The 19578-nt window shown below is 34.0% G+C and overlaps 2 protein-coding genes across 7 annotated transcripts in view; one reads left to right on the top strand and one right to left on the bottom strand.

Annotated features, from left to right (window-relative positions):
* nup155 (nucleoporin 155) overlaps window positions 1-7388 on the bottom strand; it is a 47576-nt gene extending 40188 nt beyond the window's left edge. For 3 of the 6 annotated variants that reach the window (XM_081353680.1, XM_081353681.1, XM_081353683.1), the window contains exons 1-6: window positions 7247-7384; window positions 6236-6404; window positions 5132-5269; window positions 3485-3581; window positions 3341-3411; window positions 3053-3145 (exon numbers count right to left, since the gene is read on the bottom strand). In XM_081353680.1, coding sequence (XP_081209806.1) covers window positions 3053-3145; window positions 3341-3411; window positions 3485-3581; window positions 5132-5269; window positions 6236-6377 — 541 coding nt within the window. In that variant the 5' untranslated portion in view covers window positions 6378-6404; window positions 7247-7384. Of the gene's footprint in view, window positions 1-3052; window positions 3146-3340; window positions 3412-3484; window positions 3582-5131; window positions 5270-6235; window positions 6405-7246 lie in introns of all 6 variants that reach the window. The other 3 variants (XM_081353679.1, XM_081353682.1, XM_081353678.1) reach the window with 2 other exon arrangements.
* A 1726-nt stretch (window positions 7389-9114) lies between these two features.
* Window positions 9115-19578, top strand: part of sgsm1b (small G protein signaling modulator 1b) — a gene marked incomplete at its 5' end in the record, with an annotated part of 33047 nt that continues 22583 nt past the window's right edge. Inside the window, 6 exons of the mRNA XM_081353957.1 lie at window positions 9115-9121; window positions 9210-9253; window positions 12586-12661; window positions 16111-16273; window positions 17026-17181; window positions 17528-17595. Of these exons, the coding sequence (XP_081210083.1) occupies window positions 9115-9121; window positions 9210-9253; window positions 12586-12661; window positions 16111-16273; window positions 17026-17181; window positions 17528-17595 (514 nt within the window). The remainder of the gene's footprint in view (window positions 9122-9209; window positions 9254-12585; window positions 12662-16110; window positions 16274-17025; window positions 17182-17527; window positions 17596-19578) is intronic.

The raw sequence follows: 19578 nt of genomic DNA, 5'->3' as shown, positions 1-19578 counted from the left end.
ACAGTCAAACCAAAGATTATCCAGACACCAGAATATTTTTTTTTAATGTGTTCATTTCTGTAAGCGAGGAGAGCACAATAAAGTAAACTGTGACATGTTATACCCAAATATTATTCATACAGTGACTACCAGTAAAATTTATAAAACATTTGGGAGCAAAACACTTTGACCTGATCATGTTTTTCTGAAGTGTGTTTTCTTTAATTGCTAATGCTCTTTTTACACACAGACTGAACACAATGAAGCATTGCTTGGTGATTGGTTGAGCTAAACTGGTATTATCTAATTGTGTAGTTAAATTTAACAGCTGACAGATATTCAACATAACTCATGTGTGAGACAGTCTAACAGAAGGACGGACAAAACCAGTCAAATATCAACTGAGTTCTGCTCATATTTTATTACCATTTTCTAAACTATAGCGAATAAACTGTGATAATGTGAGAAATGTTGAAGGTGTCTGAATAAATGTTTCGACTGTATATCCGCCTAGCACAGTACTAAAGTTATTGACACATTAGATAAAGTGATATCGCGGAATCCAGTCATAAAAACAGAATTTACGGCATTACGCGGAATTTCACAGAATTTGTAAAATTGATGAATAAGTAAAAAGCAGGTTAGGGGTGGGCGATATGGCAAAAATATCATATCACGATTTTTTTCAGGAAAATCACGATTAACGATTTTATCACGATTCTTTTTATGTTGGTTTTACTATTTTGTGACTGAGCATTACAGCCAAACTAATGTCCATATTTTAAAAACAAAGCCTTAGGTAAAAAAATAAAAAAATGGCAGACAGGGGCAAAGATAAAAATATTTGTCATTATTTTCTTTGTTATTATATATTAAGATTAAAGATACACATTACATATACACAACTTAATATACAAATTAAATAGGCAAAACAGTGCTTTATGTTTTCAGCTACAGTAGGTGTATTTAACAGTAGCATTGAAGTAATTAAATGAACAAATATGAAAATAAAACAAAACAGACTTCACTGTATAAATTATACATTGATACTTATTAAAGCTACTATTAAAGTTATCCGTCAAGAGCAGTGAGTGATTTTCTCTTTACATTTTGTTGTTTTATTAACATTAAAGGGATAGTTCTCCTAAAAATTCAAATTATCATAATTTACTCTCTCAGGTTGTTTTAAACTCGAATAAGTTTCTTTCTTCTGTTGAAAATAAAAGTTATTTGGAAGAATGTGGGTAACCAAACAGTTGATGTACCCCGGTGACTACCATATTTTTCTCCTATGGAAGTCAATGGGGACCAGCTACAGTTTGGATAGCCACATTCTTCAAAATATTAATATTAGAAAAATATTAGAAATATTAGAAGGAAATTAATACAGGTTTGGAACAACATTAGAGTGCGTAAATTATGATAGATTTTTATTTTTGGGTGAACTATCCCTTTAAGGACAAGCGGCAGCGTGTTTACTATACTGTCTCTTTAAGAGTTGCGCGCGACGCGTCTATTATACACGCATTTGACAAGCAGTTTTTCTCTCAATTTTCTCAAGTTTGCTTTCACTTTAGACATAACCGACTTTATGTAAACCTTGTGTGTAAATAACAGTATTAGCACAATAAGACTCGAAAGATAACTTAACTTAGTCCAGTATCCAGGCGCTGGTAGACAGGCTTTTAGTGCATGAGCTTCACATGTACGCGCTGAGAAACGCATACGTTAGAACAGCGCATCAGCACGCGAATTAAATGTTTAACCGACAAGGCATTAAAGCACATGCAAATTATGAACTTTTGTGAACTGCAGTCTCCTGTTCCGCTGCGTTAACGTTTTATGTGAATATACGTCGCGTTGTTCAGTATGTTCGGGACAGAGGCGCCAGAACAGATACAATGCACGATTCTACGATATTTCTTCAAAAGCAGATCGTGGAGACATTTTAATCAAAAATCGTCATATCGCACACCCCTAAAGCAGGTCATTCCACTTAAATCAGGAAGTGTCTGTGACTATTAAAAAACAAAAAGACTTTTTAAATATGAATCCTGCATGTTCTGCATTTCTCTGTGTGAATGAATGCCGCAGATGCACGGTTTCATTTACCACATACATGCACACACACACACACACACACACACACACACTGAAGCATGCAGTGTTTTCAGCCTCTGCCGCCTCACTATATGAGGACATGAACATGTGAACTTCATTTCCAGAGTCACTTTATGAGCATTTTACTGTTTAATTTGAGAAACACACAGAAACTTAAAAGGTTTTCACAGCAATCCATCAAAACTTGAAATTTTGACAAATATATTACTGTTGTACAGTAGAATTTAGCTACGTCTCAATATAATAATAACACTAACACTATAATATATAATATAATAAGTAATAATAATAATAATTTATAATAATAAGAAGAAATGATTAACTATTAATAAAAAAAAAAAAAGTTTGTTTAATTTCATATGATTAAAAAATTAAGAATTAAATTCATGTTTTATGCCTACATTTGATTGCCAGAAAAATTGATAAAAAACACAGAATGAAATTAAAAAATGTAAATGAATAAATTGTTGTTTTTATTAATTAAATTGATTAGACATGTTTTTGATCATTAAAATTTTATAAAAACATTCAAATGGAATCCAGAAAATTTAAAACAGAGAAAACAGAATTTGATTAAAAAAACAATGCTTTTTGATTACTAAAATTTTATTTAACCATTAAAATGGAGTCATTAATATTAATCAAACAACAAAAGGCAAAGAGAAAATCACTTGTGCTTTTAACTCAATTACAGCTTTTAATAAGAAACAATTTATATTTAATTCATACAGTGAAGACTATGCAGCGTTTTATTTTTTACATTTGATCATTACATTTCTGAAGTATTTCTTCGTACATGTTAAATAAAACTGAAAAATGTTTTTTGTCCTATTGTTTGTAATTTACTTTCGTTGTTCAATATATATTGTGATCTATATCGTTAAATTAAGATTTTGGTCATAATCCTAGTGAAAACATGCAAATGTTGAACAAATCCAAACACGACACTCACCCGTCTGGACTTTTGGGAAGCTCAAGCCCAGGATCACAACATCCACCGGTGTGGCCAACACTAACAGGAAGTGGATGTGAGGCTGAAAAATACCTATAACAACAATATTTATAATATAAACATAAAACAGTGGTAAATAAAAAAAATTTTCCAGAATCTCCAGAAGGGAATCTTTTGATGCATTACAGGAATGTTTTCTGGAAAAACGTTCTAATAATCAATCCACAATATTCTGAACTACTTCTGAAGGTGAGCACTAAATAGTGCGCAACAGACAAACCAACTAACCTGGCTTTGGTTTGACCAGTCCAACCGACAGTATAGTTTCACTGAGGCCGTCAAAATACGCCACATCACTCCTGAACAAGACAAATCCCAATGAACATCATGCATCTGAAATATCTAACTGATATCTGACCTGTCGATACTCACCCATCCTCATAATTCCACATAAAAATGTCATTATCAATAGTGAGCCACGCCCTGGAGATTTCAGGGAAAACTCCCATCATGCAGTTGCACTGCATATCTGTTCAGTGTCAATTAAGGCATCGCAAACAACTTAAAAGTCGTCATGAAACAAAAGTTGCGCTAGTGTTTTCTTCCCTGATGTGACGTATATTTGAGTGAAGCGCTTCTGGAACAAGAACAAATGTGGGCGGGGCTTGATTGTGTATGTGGGGAATTGATTGGATGGTTGTGTTTGCTATTGGTGGATCTCATGTGAGTGACAGGTTGCCCCGCCCACATCATCAGAGAAGAGATGCAAGAGGAACTTATTCTGATTCATGATTACCAGGAACATGATTTTAAAGTGCCCCATTATGTTTTTTTCAAATATTCACTTCCAACAGTGTGTAATATAGCTTTTTGTGAATATAAATGTTCTGCAAAGATGTAAAGTCAGAAGTGCATGATAAAGTTATTGTCTCCCAAAAGAAAGAATCAACTCTGAACCGCCTTTACAAGTGTTTTTTGTTTCGAATCATTAGAAAAGACATTTGCATATAAAGCCTGTCTATGTTGTCCGCCTGCAAACTTTTACTGGTAAAATCAATGTCATAGTTACGGTCTTTCCTCTGTGTACAAGCGCTGAGCTTTAGGAAGCCTCCGGAGCTGAAGTTCAAATATGGTAATGGGCGTTTGGCTTCCGATGGCCGGTGTAAGCGGTAGACCAATTACAACAGACTGAGCAGTCTGGCCAATCAGAGCAGAGCATCTCGCGGAAAGGAGGGATTTAGAGAGATTGATTCATCCGAGGAGTCGTTTGAGAAACACTGAACAATGTCGTTGTGTTCAATGTATATTATGAGAAAATTAAAGTGATTTTTGACTTTCAATGCATGTAAACCTGTTGTAGGAGACTCCAAAACCACATTAGGAGCCTTTAAAGTGATAGTTCAACCAAAAATTTAAATTAGCCCATGATTTACTCACCCTGAAGTCATCCTAGGTGTATGGCATTCTTCTTTTAGACGAATACAGTCAGTTATATTAAAAAATGTCTTGGCTCATCCAAGCTTTATAATGGCAGTGAATGGCCGTTTGTATTTGGAAGTCCATTAGCGCATCTATCCATGATAAAAGTGCATCTATCCATGATAAAAGTGCATCTATCCATGATAAAAGTGCATCTATCCATGATAAAAGTGCATCTATACATGATAAAAGTGCATCTATCCATCATAAAAGTGCATCTATCCATCATAAAAGTGCATCTATACATGATAAAAGTGCATCTATCCAGGATAAAAGTGCATCTATACTTTTCAACACAAAGACAGACACCCATACACTGCCATTATAAAGCTTGGAAGAGCCATTTTTCAATATAACTAATTGTATTCGTCTGAAAGAAGAATGTCATATACACCTGGATGACTTGAGGGTGAGTGTAAATCACGGGGTAAATTTTAATTTTTGGGTGAACTATCCCTTTAAGACAACACAATTGGGCCACTTCAAAACAATAATGATATTTGTGGACAAATCATTTATGATAAATACTCTGAGTAATTGTACAAGACACATTCTTTGCAGAGACTATCATCATAAATAAGCGTTTGGATGGTAGGATACGACCGAACTGCTCCACGAGCTCCGGGGGCAAAGGAACCCTGCGGATGGTGCTGAGCTCGGGAAGACTCGGCACGCTGATCAGGCCCGGTCCCTGCAGAGGGTAATCCATGTCCGACACCCCCGAGAGAGAAGGCATATCTGCCAAACAACAGAACAAGCATGAGTAGTAGTAGAGTTTATATGTCCCCGTAGGGATAGTAGTTTGCAGCGAGCTCACACAGACATTTAAAGAATCACAGTTGGCATATACAAACAACAAATTAAAGGTGCAGTGTGTAATATTTAGCAGCATCTGTTGACAGAAATGCAATATCATAGACACATCTATGTTTTCAGTGGTGTATAAAGACCTTACTTAATGAACCGTTATGTGTTTATTAGCTTAGAATGAGCATTTCTCTCTACACACACCGTGGGTCGCCTTACATCGACATGTTTCTACGGTGGCCCTGAACAGACAAACGCGTTTCGTCACTATGTTGTTCTTCGTGTAAAGAAGCTACAGCTAAAGTCAGCGAATAAAACACTGACACAATGATGAACAAGTTACAATAATATTCGCAATAACATATTGTTTCACTGAATAATTACGTAAACCTAATTTCTTAATGTATCTTTAAGAAACCTCATTGTTTAACTGGCCGTCTCAGACTACGACATCACTTCCTGTCGGCCACCGTAACTTCTATTGGGTGCAATTCGCAACCTCACCACTAGATGCTGCTAAAAATTACACACTGCACCTTTAAAACAAATAAATCTAATTTAAGATAACCAGACCAGCTGACCATCATTCAACACTATTAGAAGAATTAAAAAAATCTAATTGCTTGTGGGATAAAAGATTGTTTGGACCTGTTTTTCATGCATCTGGGAACACAGTCCCGTCGGTCAGATGGCAGTAATTCAAAACAAAAGCATAAGATAAAGGATGCCCTGCATCATTCACAATGACATTAGCTTTATTTTGCACTTTATATATATATATATATATATATATATACATACATACACTCTCTATACTTGTTAACTTAATTCCCAACATGTCTCAACATGCAGTGCATTAACTAGAGGCAGTTTAACAGGAGGAACAGTGACTCTTACTGTGTGACGGGACATTGAGGAGCTCGGACAGGTCTGGGAAACAGCGATCCTCCTGCAGATGCCTGTCAATCAAGCGGCCCGAGTTTTCCAGAGCCTCCTGAAGAACTGCAGCGGGACCGCTGGAGCCCAGACTGGACGGCATGACCACTGGAGAGACTACACACACCACCTGCACACAGAAGAACATTCGCATCAGTGTTATTATACATGCATGTACATACATATCACCATATATTTATACAAATACATACATATTTAGTAAAACCTTTTTTTTAAGTAGATATTTTTTTTTATTTTAATCAATTTATTTATTTAGCATATTATTTAATTTATTTTTACACTGCTTTTATTTTTAATTTCTCTAAATCAAGTTAATCGTTTTTATTTATTTTAATCAAATGTTTAATTAATTTATTTAAATTAAATTGTATTGTTCTTATTTTATTTATCTTATTTATTTTTACACCGCTTTTCTTATTTTTATTTATCTAAATCAAGATTTAATTTACTTATTTAAATATTTTTTTATCAAAATGTGTTATTATTTAAATAGAATTGTATTTATTTATTCAATCAATTTGTTTAGTTAGTTAGTTACACATAACTTTATATACAAAAACAAGGAGGTAGATGTCTGTATTCATTCCAAACAGATTTAACCCAAAATGAAGAATATGTTAATCTGTGAAGCTGCTTATGTTATATAGTGTGGAAAGTAACGTTAACGTAAATAATAACCAAAGTAAATCGTGTCATCATCATATAATTTCTTTATATGGCCCGCTAAATCACCCGTGACTGTAATACCAGCCATATCCAAACATAATACACAAACAATGTGGTTTTATTCACCAGATCTGAAAGTAAACACGTTTGATTATTTTAAACTGAACATGAGTAGCTTTAGCCGTACAGCTAATTCAAAATACACAGCGCCCGAAAGGCTGACGACATCCCCTGAACAGCTTTACTAGAGCTCTGATTAAACATACAAAAACACAATGATCTTACCTCTTACTGAAAACTATATTCATAAAATATCAGCTGAAAGTGACAGAAGAAAGTGAGTTTGTGAACTTCAATGACTCCCGCCAAGCGCGTGCGGCTGCAGCAGTGAGTGTGAAGCGCGCAGAAACCACACACACACTCACACACACACACAACACTGCTGTATTTCAAAATAAAAGTCACCAGTTTCTCCTGCCTCTGGAGATGATCTGGACGTATAATTTTACACTTACAAGATGTTAATTATTTAAGTTGTGGTTCATATTTATCTTAAAAAAGGGCAGAAAGCATGTTCATTTACACATATAAAGTGTGTTATTAAATATCTTTGAAGATAAATAAGTTTCAACAAAAGAAGGTGATTACATTAAAATGATAATAAAGTGTCACAATTTTACAGTGACACATAATTTATTGTAATAATATAATATATAAAATATTATAAAATATGTATTGTATAATACAATAAATAAAAATATAGCATATAAAATAAAACCATAGTTAATTAATAAAAGATGATATAATATAATATAAAAAATAAAACCTTGAGATACCATACACAATGAAACCATAATTAATTAATAAATGATAATATAATATAATAAAAAACTTAAGATACCATACAAAATGAAACCATAATTAATAAATAAATGATAATCTAATCTAATCTAATCTAATCTAATCTAATCTAATCTAATCTAATCTAATCTAATACAGTATATAAAAGCTTGAGATACCATACAAGATGAAACCATAATTAATAAATAAATGATAATCTAATCTAATATATAAAAGCTTGAGATACCATACAAAATGAAACCATAATTAATTGATAATTAATATATGATAATATAATGTAGCATATAAAAAATTTGAGATTAATAAAACCATAGTTACTTAATAAATTATAATATAATACATATTATGTAATACAATATTATTATATTAATTTTAAAATAAAACATTGAGTCATTATATAAATAAAACTGTAATTAATGAATAATTATAATACAATGCAATAATACTAGGCTATATAATGTAAAAATAAAACTTTGCGTCAAGTCAAGTCACCTTTATTTATACAGCGCTTTTTACAATACATACTGTTTCAAAGCAGCTTTACAGAGATAACAGGAAAATAATGCAACAAAGTTTATTTCTAGAAGAAAATAGCGTCACAGTCCAGCTTGAGTCAGTTCAGTGATGATTCATTTTTGTTGTAAAAAAGTTATTAATTTAGTTCATTTATATATACAGCCTCTCTGGAGAAAACCGTGATGTCATCGTCCAGCTCAGTTCAGCTCTCATTATAATGGTGTCAATGCAGACAGATCAATAATATTGTTGAATATTTAATTAATCCTATAATCATGACGTAATAAATAAAACATTTACGCGCTTAAATTAGCCTGATCACGTTGTACCTCCCCTTCAATCAATGAGAACATGCAGGTATATCGTGTGATATCGTGTTATGCATGTTCTCCCACATGTGTGATTAGCGCGTTTCTCCTGATGATACATTAAAGTGGGCGTGGCCACGCCGGCTCTCTGCTCGCGGATTGGCTCTCATGTGACCAATCACAGCAGGTTGTTCCGACACCCATCATAAACATCATCCTAATGTACTAGAGATTATTAGAGTCTCTCTAAACCGCAGCATCCCTGCCGAGATCGGATCGAGACCGACAGGTGATGATATCAGTCTTATGATATATATATATAGAAGTATCGGTCGCGGTGTCGGTTATTATTGCGGCTCGCCACACCCTGCGCGCGCAGCTCTGACTCACGAGGACACACACTGTCATCCTGCGCACATCCACAGTCACTCACAGCACAGCATCTCAGCAGCACACAGCACATCAGACATGGGAGGTAAGAAGACATTCATCCTCATCCTCATCTGTGGAAATGCAGCCGTCAGAGAGCCTGTTTGCATGAGAATCTGTGTGTTTGTTCGCAGAATCAGAGACGCGTCAGAGGCTGCTGCGCAACGTCAAGAAGGAGGTGGGAGATTTTCTGGATCATTGTTTATCAAATGTGCCCTGGATGCCCAAATATAATCATCCTCATGCATCCTGACATTTAAAAGGCAGCTGTAAAGAACCAATTAATACTGTGAAACATTAATATTAAAAATGCGTACAATATGTAGTTTCTATTACGTTACATCAGTACGTTTTCTACTCTCTGTAGGACTGTACTGTTACATGCAAGTTAGGCTAATGTATTCTATTCTTTTTTTAATCAAATTTTAATGTATTAATTAAACCTAATTTCAGTAATTTATTCATTTGTTTAGTTATTTGGTTTAATCTTTTTCATGTAATCTAAATACAGATAATCTTTTTTTTTTATTTTAATTAAATGTTAATTACATTTATTTATTTTATAGTATAATCTTATTTATTTATTTTGTACATTTTTACACTGCTTTTCCTTTATTTACCTACATCAAGTTTATTGATCTAAATCAAGTTCATCATAATCATATTTATTTATTTTAAGCAAATGTTTAATTTATATGTTTTTTATTTAAATAGAATTGTATTTATTTATAATCTTATTTATTTTTACATTTTTATACTAAATAAAGTTTAATTTATTTATTTATTTGAATAATTTTACTTATTTTAATCAAATGTTTTTTATTCAAATATAATTTTATTTATTTATTTTAAACAATTTATTTAGTTAGTTAGTATTATCTTATTTATTTGTACATTTTTATACTAAATCAAGTTTTAATTTATTTATTTGAATCATACATGTTATTTATTTAAATATAACTATTCATTTATTTCAATTGATTGTTTATTTATTTAGTTAAATCTTATTTTTATATATTTAGTTTTAAATATAGCACTCTTGTGGCCCCCGGACCCCACTTTAAAACCCCTGCTCTAGATGATCAATACAGGCTGTCGATCACTCAATCTGACAGGGAATATAGGTGGTAAACGTGCACTGACACTGATCACGATAACGCAGCGTTCATCATCTGCTCATTCAGATAGCACTATTGTGTACGGTCTATTTCTTTTTAAAAGAGCATCTAAACAAGGTCATTCTGGATTGTCCTCTTAGTACCAGAATGAATCACATGTCATCAGCCATTTGCCGAGTCCAATATGAAGAAGACGCGTCATATTAATTGATTTCCTTTTATAAGAAGTATTGTGATTGTATCAGATAATGGCACAGTATTTAAATGGCACATGTCCAAAAAACGTGTGTGTTACAAATGTCACGTCACGTGCTTGTTTGTGCATTATTTATAACATTACTAAGCAACAACTCATTCATTTTAGTCAATTATATTCACATTTACAGCGCTTACTAAAGGGGTAGCTCACCCAAATTTTTTTATTCTGTCATCATCTTTCTTCAGCTGAACATAAATTTAAGAATATGGGGAACCAAACAATAGATGGACCCCATTGATTTCCATAGTATGAAAAAAAATACTAAGTCATTGAGGTCCTTTAACAATTTGGTTACCCAAATTTTTCAAAATATCATCTTTTGTGTGTCAAAATATCAACTTGAGAGTAAGTAAATGATGACATAATTTTCATTTTTGGGTGCACTGTCCCTTTAAGAGCGTAACTCTGCTGTGTTCAATAGAAAGTCAATTAGTGTGGTTTGTCCTCCTTAATGTAATGTTATTGTCCTTTAATGGTACATTGATAGCAGCACATACTATAATTATAATCAATAAGCTTCAAATACGTTAGCCTAATTGATTTCAAGTTCTGTTTCCATCCAGCTCTGAAACAAAAATGTACTGTTATGGTACAATGATATGATAATGTCAATCAGATGTTAATGATGATATGATTGAAATCACTTCAAAAAGGAAAATCCAGTTCAGTGCAACATGTAGAGCGCAAGTCTGTCATATCGGCCACATAACAATTATAATGAGAACATCATAATTGTGTGTTTGGAATGGTGAGACTTTTGTTTTTGTAATCAGGCTCTCAAAAATAATATATCAAAAATAAAATTTGGATTTAGATTTATCGGCCAATATATCGGCTTTCAAATATAAAGAATTATCGGTACCGGCCAAAGTTTTCGTATCGGTGCATCCCTAGTTAATACTGTGAAGCTTTGATAAATATACCATGGTACATGCGCAAAAAACACATGATTTTAGAAAACTAGAATGGTAGCGCCATTGTACTTTTAGGAAATAATTGAATTTTTTTACTCCAACCATCAAGTTCTGCGCAACCCAATTGACACTTTTGGTGAATAAACCAAATAATCATTTACAGATAGTAAGAGCTTATAAAGGAGCAGAAATATTATTTTGTGATTACAAGTGTGATCATTTCTACAGCTCAAACAGTAGAGTTATCGGTTATCGGTTCGACTCCCAGTTAATGCATTAACAATTCAAAATCATACCTTAAATGCGATGTAAACTGTTTTGGCTAAAAGTGTCTGCCAAATGCATATATGTAATGAAATTTAGGGATGCACCGATATGAAAATTTTGCCCGATACCGATAACTCTTTATATTTGAAAGCCGATAACCGATATATTGGCCGATAAATCCAAATTTTTATAGAATTTTTGAGAGCCTGATGTTCCAAACACACAATTATGATGTTCTCATTATAATTTTATGTAGCCGATATGACAGACTTGCGCTGCACATGTTGCACTGAACTGTATTTTCCTTTTTAAGTGATTCCAATCATATTCTAATCCATTCATAACCATCATGTTGAACAGTGCGCATCTGAAGAGTCTCAGCTGAAGGAAATAATACATTATTTATCGGCTGTAAGATATCGGGCAAATTTTCTTTTTGGGCCGATAACGATAACATCAAAAATTAACATATATCGGCCGATGCCATATTAACATATAAGGTGGCCCTAATGAAATTATTGGTGACTTTAATTCAGGAGTGATCATCCTTGTGCCATATTATAGGGCTCAAAAATCATTCCTCTGAACTTTAAATTGAATGAGCCTGTCATGATTGTTCACCCGGTGAAGGTGCCGTTTTGAATGCACCATATGAATATAATTTCAATAATGCGTCAGGAAGTGAAAGCCACTCTGATCCGAGTCACACACTCGCTTCTGTTTCTCTGAACGCATCATCACATATGTCCATCTGCACACGCCACCCAGTCATTATGATGGAGCGCAAGTCAGAAACAACCTATGAGTAAGAGAGCATGTTTTATTCCCCGTCCTTCACGACTCGTTACGAACCTCGAGAAGTCTCCTCACCCCCGTTACCCATGATTCTCAGCGGTTGAACATCATCACAATGATGCCTGTGAGATTCTCAGATGTTGGTTTGGACTTTCAGGTCAAGCAGATCATGGAGGAGGCCGTGACACGCAAGTTCGTACATGAAGACAGCAGTCACATATTTTCTTTCTGCGGTAAGATGATCTTCACTTCAAAACCCCTCAAACATTACAAATATCGGCAACACTTTACAATAAGGTTCATTAGTTAACATGAACTTAGAATGAACAATACTTCTACAGCATTTATTAATATTATTTCAACATTTACTAATACATTATTAAAATCAAAGGTTGTATTTGTTAACATTAGTTAATGCACTGTGAACTAACACGAACAAGCAATGAACTGCTGTATTTTATTAACTAACATTAACAAAGATAACTAATATAGTCACAAATGTTTTGCTCATTGTTAGTAACCTAATGAACCTTATTGTAAAGTGTTACCAAAATATCAATGAAAAATATCAAAATGGCAACATGTGTGAGATTGTGCATGTGCCTACAAGCAGCAATCTATGCCGAGCTCTTACTTAATGTAAACTGCATCAATTTAAGCCGTTTTAAAGAGGATTTATTGTGTTTTTTTACATGTTCATCTCTCTTTAGTGTGTTATGTTTGTGTTTGATCATGTAGAAGCTCCAGTTATTCTCTATATCAGTGTTTCTGAACTCCTGAAACGCCTCCACTGTAGTCTTGAGTTTCTTCCGGGAACGAACACAATATTGTCACAATATTCCTCATTATAATAATTCATATGCAGAATAAAAGGGGCGGGGCCTGGTTGAGTTTGTTAGTAGTGTGTTAAACTGGTGGTTATGGAAAGGGGCGGGACATTTCCCAAACACACTCGAAGCTCTCGACCAATCACAACACACTGATCCAGCCGACCAATCAGAGCACAGTGTGCTTTTCAGAAGGAGGGGCTTCATAGAGACAGGAACTAAATGGATGTGTTTCCCAAAAGCATTGTTTGCCAATATGGTCGTAAGTTCTGTTTTTATCAGCATAGTTCAATGAATCGGTGTTTCCCGAAAACAGAGTTCCAACGAACATTCGCAAACAGCATCACAAAGTTGTGTGGTTGGAACGACAGCTCTCGACCTGTGGTTAGAAGCAGAGTTTCGTGGACTTACTGTGGACTTATAAAAAAAAAAATGTGTGCAATACACAGCAAAATCCCCAGTGTTAAATTAACACTGCTCAGTGTTTATAAGAGTCCACACTCAGAGTGTTAAACGTAACACTGCAGCAGTGTTGAAGTTAATGAGATAATTAAGTGATTAATTGAGTGATGATTGAGCATTATTGAAGACAGATAAGGCAGATTCTTGATGTCTGTGTGTCTAAATTAAAGTTTTTTTTATTTATTTTTTATCCTTTGGATTACATTGAAAATGCTAAAAAGATTACGCTGTATAAGGACAGTGCTGCTATAATCAATAAAGTAATCCTAACTCAGAGATTAGGCTTTAAATGAGTTCAGTGATTCAGGTCAAAAAATGATTATGTCAAAACACAAACCAACACCCCCTGATCATCTTTTCTCTTTGTTCATCTGGCAGTTACAGCACCCAAACTAAATCTAATGTTAATAATTTAAGGGCCAAGAGCCCAACTAAAGCAAACACTGATCACCATAATGACGACTTACAATTTGTAATTTTCTCCTTCAGTGATTCTGCTTGTTAACATCAGGTGTCTTCAATAATGGTCAATCATCACTCAATTAATTATCTCATTAACTTCAACACTGCTTCAGTGTTACTTATAACACTCTGAGGCCTAGTCCACACGTACACGGGTATTGTTATAATAATTTTTCCTTCTTCGTTTAAAAAATCTTTTGCGTCCACATGAAAACGCAAAAGCGTGCAATGAAGCGCTATCAAGACTATTCTAAACCAACAGGTGGCGATATAACCCTAACCGTAAAGCCCTGTTGGCCAATCCAAAGCCTGGAAAAAAAGGTTATTACCGGTTCCGGTTCCGACATCACAAGCCAAAATCTCCAGGGGCCGACAGGACAGGGGCCGAGTGTGGACTCATATAAACACTGAGCAGTGTTAATTTAACACTGGGGATTAGCAAGTTCTATATCATTATTTAGAATATACAAAAATGTAATTTACGTTTTTTAGTTTGTCAAAAGATTTAAAGTGTCGTTTTTGAAGAGTGCACATGTGCGAACGTGCTCTAGTACGTAAGTAGGAGCCTATGATTGAATCTGGAAATAAAGCAAAATAACTGAGAACAATTAGAAAAAGTCCTCAGATGACATGTTCATAATTTATAGCAAAACATCTAGTGTTAATTCGATCTCAAACAGATTCTTTAAAAGTAGTTATTACTCCACCACCTGCGTGACGTCATTAACCAAAGTTGTTGAACGACCAATTTGCGACAATATGGTTTCGGGAAACAGTCGTGACTATCTTGTTGATTTCTTCAATCATGCGTCGGACTGTGATAGTTAGGTAGCGAGTTACGCTGTTGTACTGGAAACAAACCCCAGAGCGTTACCGACAGACTGGGAAGAGAGGAGCTGCAACAATGGAGAATATGGGGAATATAATCAACATTCACGCAGGAAAACCAGTTCTAGTAGAGCCTGAGTACAACATCAAGACTTTATAAAAAGGCATAATAGGTCCCAATGCATGTGACAAAAGCATTTTCCTTTTAAATGCATATTTTAGTCTCAACTTTATTTCACCTTGAACGTCAGTGTGTTGTATCTGGTATGTCAGTATGGTGAGTGGGCTGGTGAAAGGACACTAATTACTCAGGTTATCACTGATGGCTCACATCATATCCGTTTGCTTCAGTGAGCTGTCAAACCACCTCCACCTAACAATCTGTTCATGATGCTGTCAGATTACTGCGTTCTGTAATCGAGCAGATAAACACTAAGGGCTCTATCATACACCCGGCGCAACGTAGCGCGATGCAAGTGTGTTTTGCTAGTTTCAGCCCGACGCAATTTTCATTTTCACGTCCTGCGCCACGATGTTTAAATAGCAAATGCATTTGTGCCCATGGGTGTGCTGGTCTGAGAACGAGGTGTGTGTTCAGGCACATTGTTGGAGCGTTGCTATTTTGAGGAACTGAAATAGACTGAGCCATTGACCAACTCAAACCTGGTCTAAAGTCAATGGTGCTGTATTTTTTATTTATTTAAAGAGTGCGTAATAGGCGGGTCCACAAGGAGCGTACACTTTGTCCGTTTCCTCAGATCTGTTTCCTCGCTAGAGAAGCGTTCAGTTTTTCTGCTTGCAAATTCCGCCATGTAAATAGCGAATCCGCCAAGGTACGAGCGCAACTGGCTTTTAAAGGGAATGGGAGATGAGACTTAATTGCACATTACGCCCGAAACACACCCATTACTCATTAAGAGAATAGGGACAACCCTTTTAGACCATGCACTGGGAGCGCCGACCATTTTTCCCATCGTTAAACTAGCAAAGGTGGATTCGGACTCTTAGTTGATTTTAGACCATGTGCTTAGATCTTTAAAATAGGGCCCACTGTGACTAAACAGATTGAATGGAGATGTATCTGTGGTTTGTGGTTTGTGCAGGTGTGGTGGAAGCGTGTGTTCTCCATGGGCTGAAGCGACGGGCCGCCGGATTCCTGCGCAGTAACAAGCTGGCGGCTCTTTTCATGAAGGTGGGGAAGATGTTTCCACCGGCTGAGGAACTGTGCAGGAAGGTCCAGGAACTGGAGCAAATCATAGAGAACAAGTGAGTTTCTCGAAGTAATGTGGTTTTTAAATGAAAAAATATAACAAAAAATATTATTATTAAGATAATACTATATAATTAATTTTATACATTTTATTCTATTTTATCAATTTAATTATTTTATTTGAAAAATTATATTATTATTATTATTATTTAAGCTTTGGTCAAATTCTCAGATTTCTGGAATTATGTTGTTTTTTGTTCCTTTTCTTTAAAAAGGTGCTATATAAATGAAACAATAATAATAATAAAAAAGTATGTTTAATAAATAATAATAATATGAATAATTATTATTTTTAATGACAATAATAATTGTAATTTAGATTAAATAATTATTTTTTATCGTTTATATTAGATTATAATTTTTATCAATTATATTTTATAACTATAAATATAAATGTATTATTTTCATTTAATTAATTGTACTTAATTATATTTGTTTAATTATTAATAATAATAATAATCTTGCTAATAATATTATTTCTAACAACAATAATAATTATATACATTTTAATAAGTTATATTATTTATATTTATAAATGTATTTATTTATAACATATTCATATTTTTATTATTATTTTCATTTTATGAATTGTAATTAATTATATGTATTAAAAAAATTAGTAATATTTCTGCTGGTTTGAAATCAAATGATAACTGTGCACTGTTGAATCGTGCATTTGAGAGTTAAGAAAGTAAAAAGGGTAAATATAGTTGATTTTCATTCAGTATTATTTTACTTTTCACAACACAAGACAAAACCAGAGCCAGGTGAGTCAAGAGATCGTCCGAAAACATCCCAGGCCGCCCAACCTGTCCCCGCTGGCCATCAAACACCTCTGGATTCGCACTGCGCTCACAGAGAAGATGCTGGACAAGATCGTACATTACATGGTGGAGAACAGCAGGTGAAGAATGAGTTAATGACAGATATTATTTCTGTTTTAAAAATGCATCAACGGGTTTGTTGCATGTTTAATTCAGCAAGTGCCATTCAATTATCACCTCAAATGAAAATGGCAATTTTGTATATGCAATCCAATTTTGTGTTCACATTTTAAAGCATCATAGGCAGTCTGATCAAATAATAAGACCGAAAAAAAAGTGTTTAAAAATTAGCCTTCTAGTTACTTTGTTACACTTACATCAATGAGTATTCCATGCATACAGAACATTTACAAACTAGCTTAGTATGCAGAGTGCATTAGCATGTTATTCTGATCCTGAATGTCATTACTTTTATTTGTATTTCAGCAAGTTTTATGAAAGAGAAGCGCTTCTGAGAGATCCAGTCGACGGCCCAATCCTCGCATCTTTGCTTGGTATCAGCTTTGATATTTTTAAATATGTTCAAGAATTTGTATATTGCGATGTTTTTATTGTTGGTTTAGGTTAGTTAATGTTCTACCTAATGTTAACAAGCGAGACCTTGTAGAGGTTATGCACTGACGTCGCTCTGAGTGGCAGAAGAGCTGCGGAGTGACTGGAGTTAATAGAGGAAACTGTGAAAATGCCAGTAAAACAAACGATTACCAGTTTAAACTAAAGTTTGGACTCGATATAGTGTTCATTACAACTTACCACAGATCCAGTGATCATGGATATTGACATGCAGCAGGAATCGTGTTTCCTGACATTTATATGAGCCTGATTTCAACGCCGGGGAAATACATAAAGCATATTTGCCTGTGAACGCTTTATATAAATATAAGTAGGTCTAAATCCATGTGATCACTCATATCAATGTTATATATATCATCATATCGTCCAGCACTAAATCTTGTGTAGTTTTTTGTCAGTGTTTATTTAAAAACATCCAATTATCCAGAATATACAATGGTAAATATTTAATTGATGAGTTGTCAATACAATATATATAACAATATAATATATAGGGTGTGATATAATTCAGCATATTGACACAATAATCACTGCAAATCCTGGATCCAGTCGTTTCTGTGAATCACAGTGATTAATTTGCTTCTCTGTTCTGTATCTTTCATCAGTCTGTAAGAATATACCTTAGATTTCTGGTCAAATCTAGTTGTTCAGTCAATCTCAAAGCTCTTTCCCGTTTTAGATGTGTGTTTTTAACGGCATTCACGCTGAAAACAAATGTGGCCGCTCAGTGTTTCTGCCACTCAGTGTGTGTGTGTGTCGTCAAGCGCATACCCTCTATTGAAAAGTGTTACTGAAATTTTATGTATATAGAAATTAAGTATTTCTATTACATAGTTGTAACATTTTCAATTACATAGTATTTCTATTACATAGTTGACCTACAATGTAGTTCTGATTACATATAGAAATTGTGTGTAGTTTTTGGTAACACTTTATTTTACAGTGTCCTTGTTGCATGTAACATATGTACGTACCATAGCAATAACAGTAAATTATACCATAATTACATGAAATTAACCCTCAACCAAACCCTAATCCTACCCTAACCCTATACTAAGTACATGTAGTTCATTAATATTACTCAGTATTTAAATATATAATTACACTGTAACAATGACACCTTAAAATAAAGTGTAACCAGTTTTTTTTTGCTGTGTATTTTTGTATAATTGCGATATTCAATTCAATTCACATTTATTTGTATAGCGCTTTTCACAACACACATCGTTTCAAAGCAGCTTTACAGAAAATGCATGAGTCCACATTACAATTTAGCGTGATCTGTTATCAGAGGAAGCTTGTTTCCGCCACTGAATAATAAATAAATAATACTAATTGCGACTTTTTATCTCACAATTCTGACTTTTTTTCTCACAATTGCGAGATATGAAGTCAGAATTGTGAGAAGTAAAGTCGCAATTCTGAGAATTAATGTCGCAATTGTGTGATATAAAGTCAGAATTGCGTGATATAAAGTCAGAATTGTGTTATAAAGTCAGAATTGCGTGTTATAAAGTCAGAATTGCGAGATATAAAGTCGCAATTGCGAGAAAAAAAGTCAGAATTCTGACTTGATAACACGCAATTCTGACTTTATAACACGCAATATTCTGACTTTATATCACGCAATTCTGACTTAATAACACGCAATTCTGACTTTATAACACAATTCTGACTTTATAACACAATTCTGACTTTATATCACGCAATTCTGACTTTATATCACGCAATTCTGACTTTATAACACGCAATTCTGACTTTATAACACGCAATTCTAACTATATATCACGCAATTCTGACTTTATATCACGCAATTCTGACTTTATAACACGCAATTCTGACTTTATATCACGCAATTCTGACTTTATAACACGCAATTCTGACTTTATATCACGCAATTCTGA

This window comes from Scardinius erythrophthalmus (assembly GCF_964197995.2).
Source record: "Scardinius erythrophthalmus genome assembly, chromosome: 23".
Taxonomy (NCBI): domain Eukaryota; kingdom Metazoa; phylum Chordata; class Actinopteri; order Cypriniformes; family Leuciscidae; genus Scardinius; species Scardinius erythrophthalmus.
Note: the sequence above shows the minus strand (reverse complement) of the source record. Positions and strands in the feature narration are given on the sequence as shown.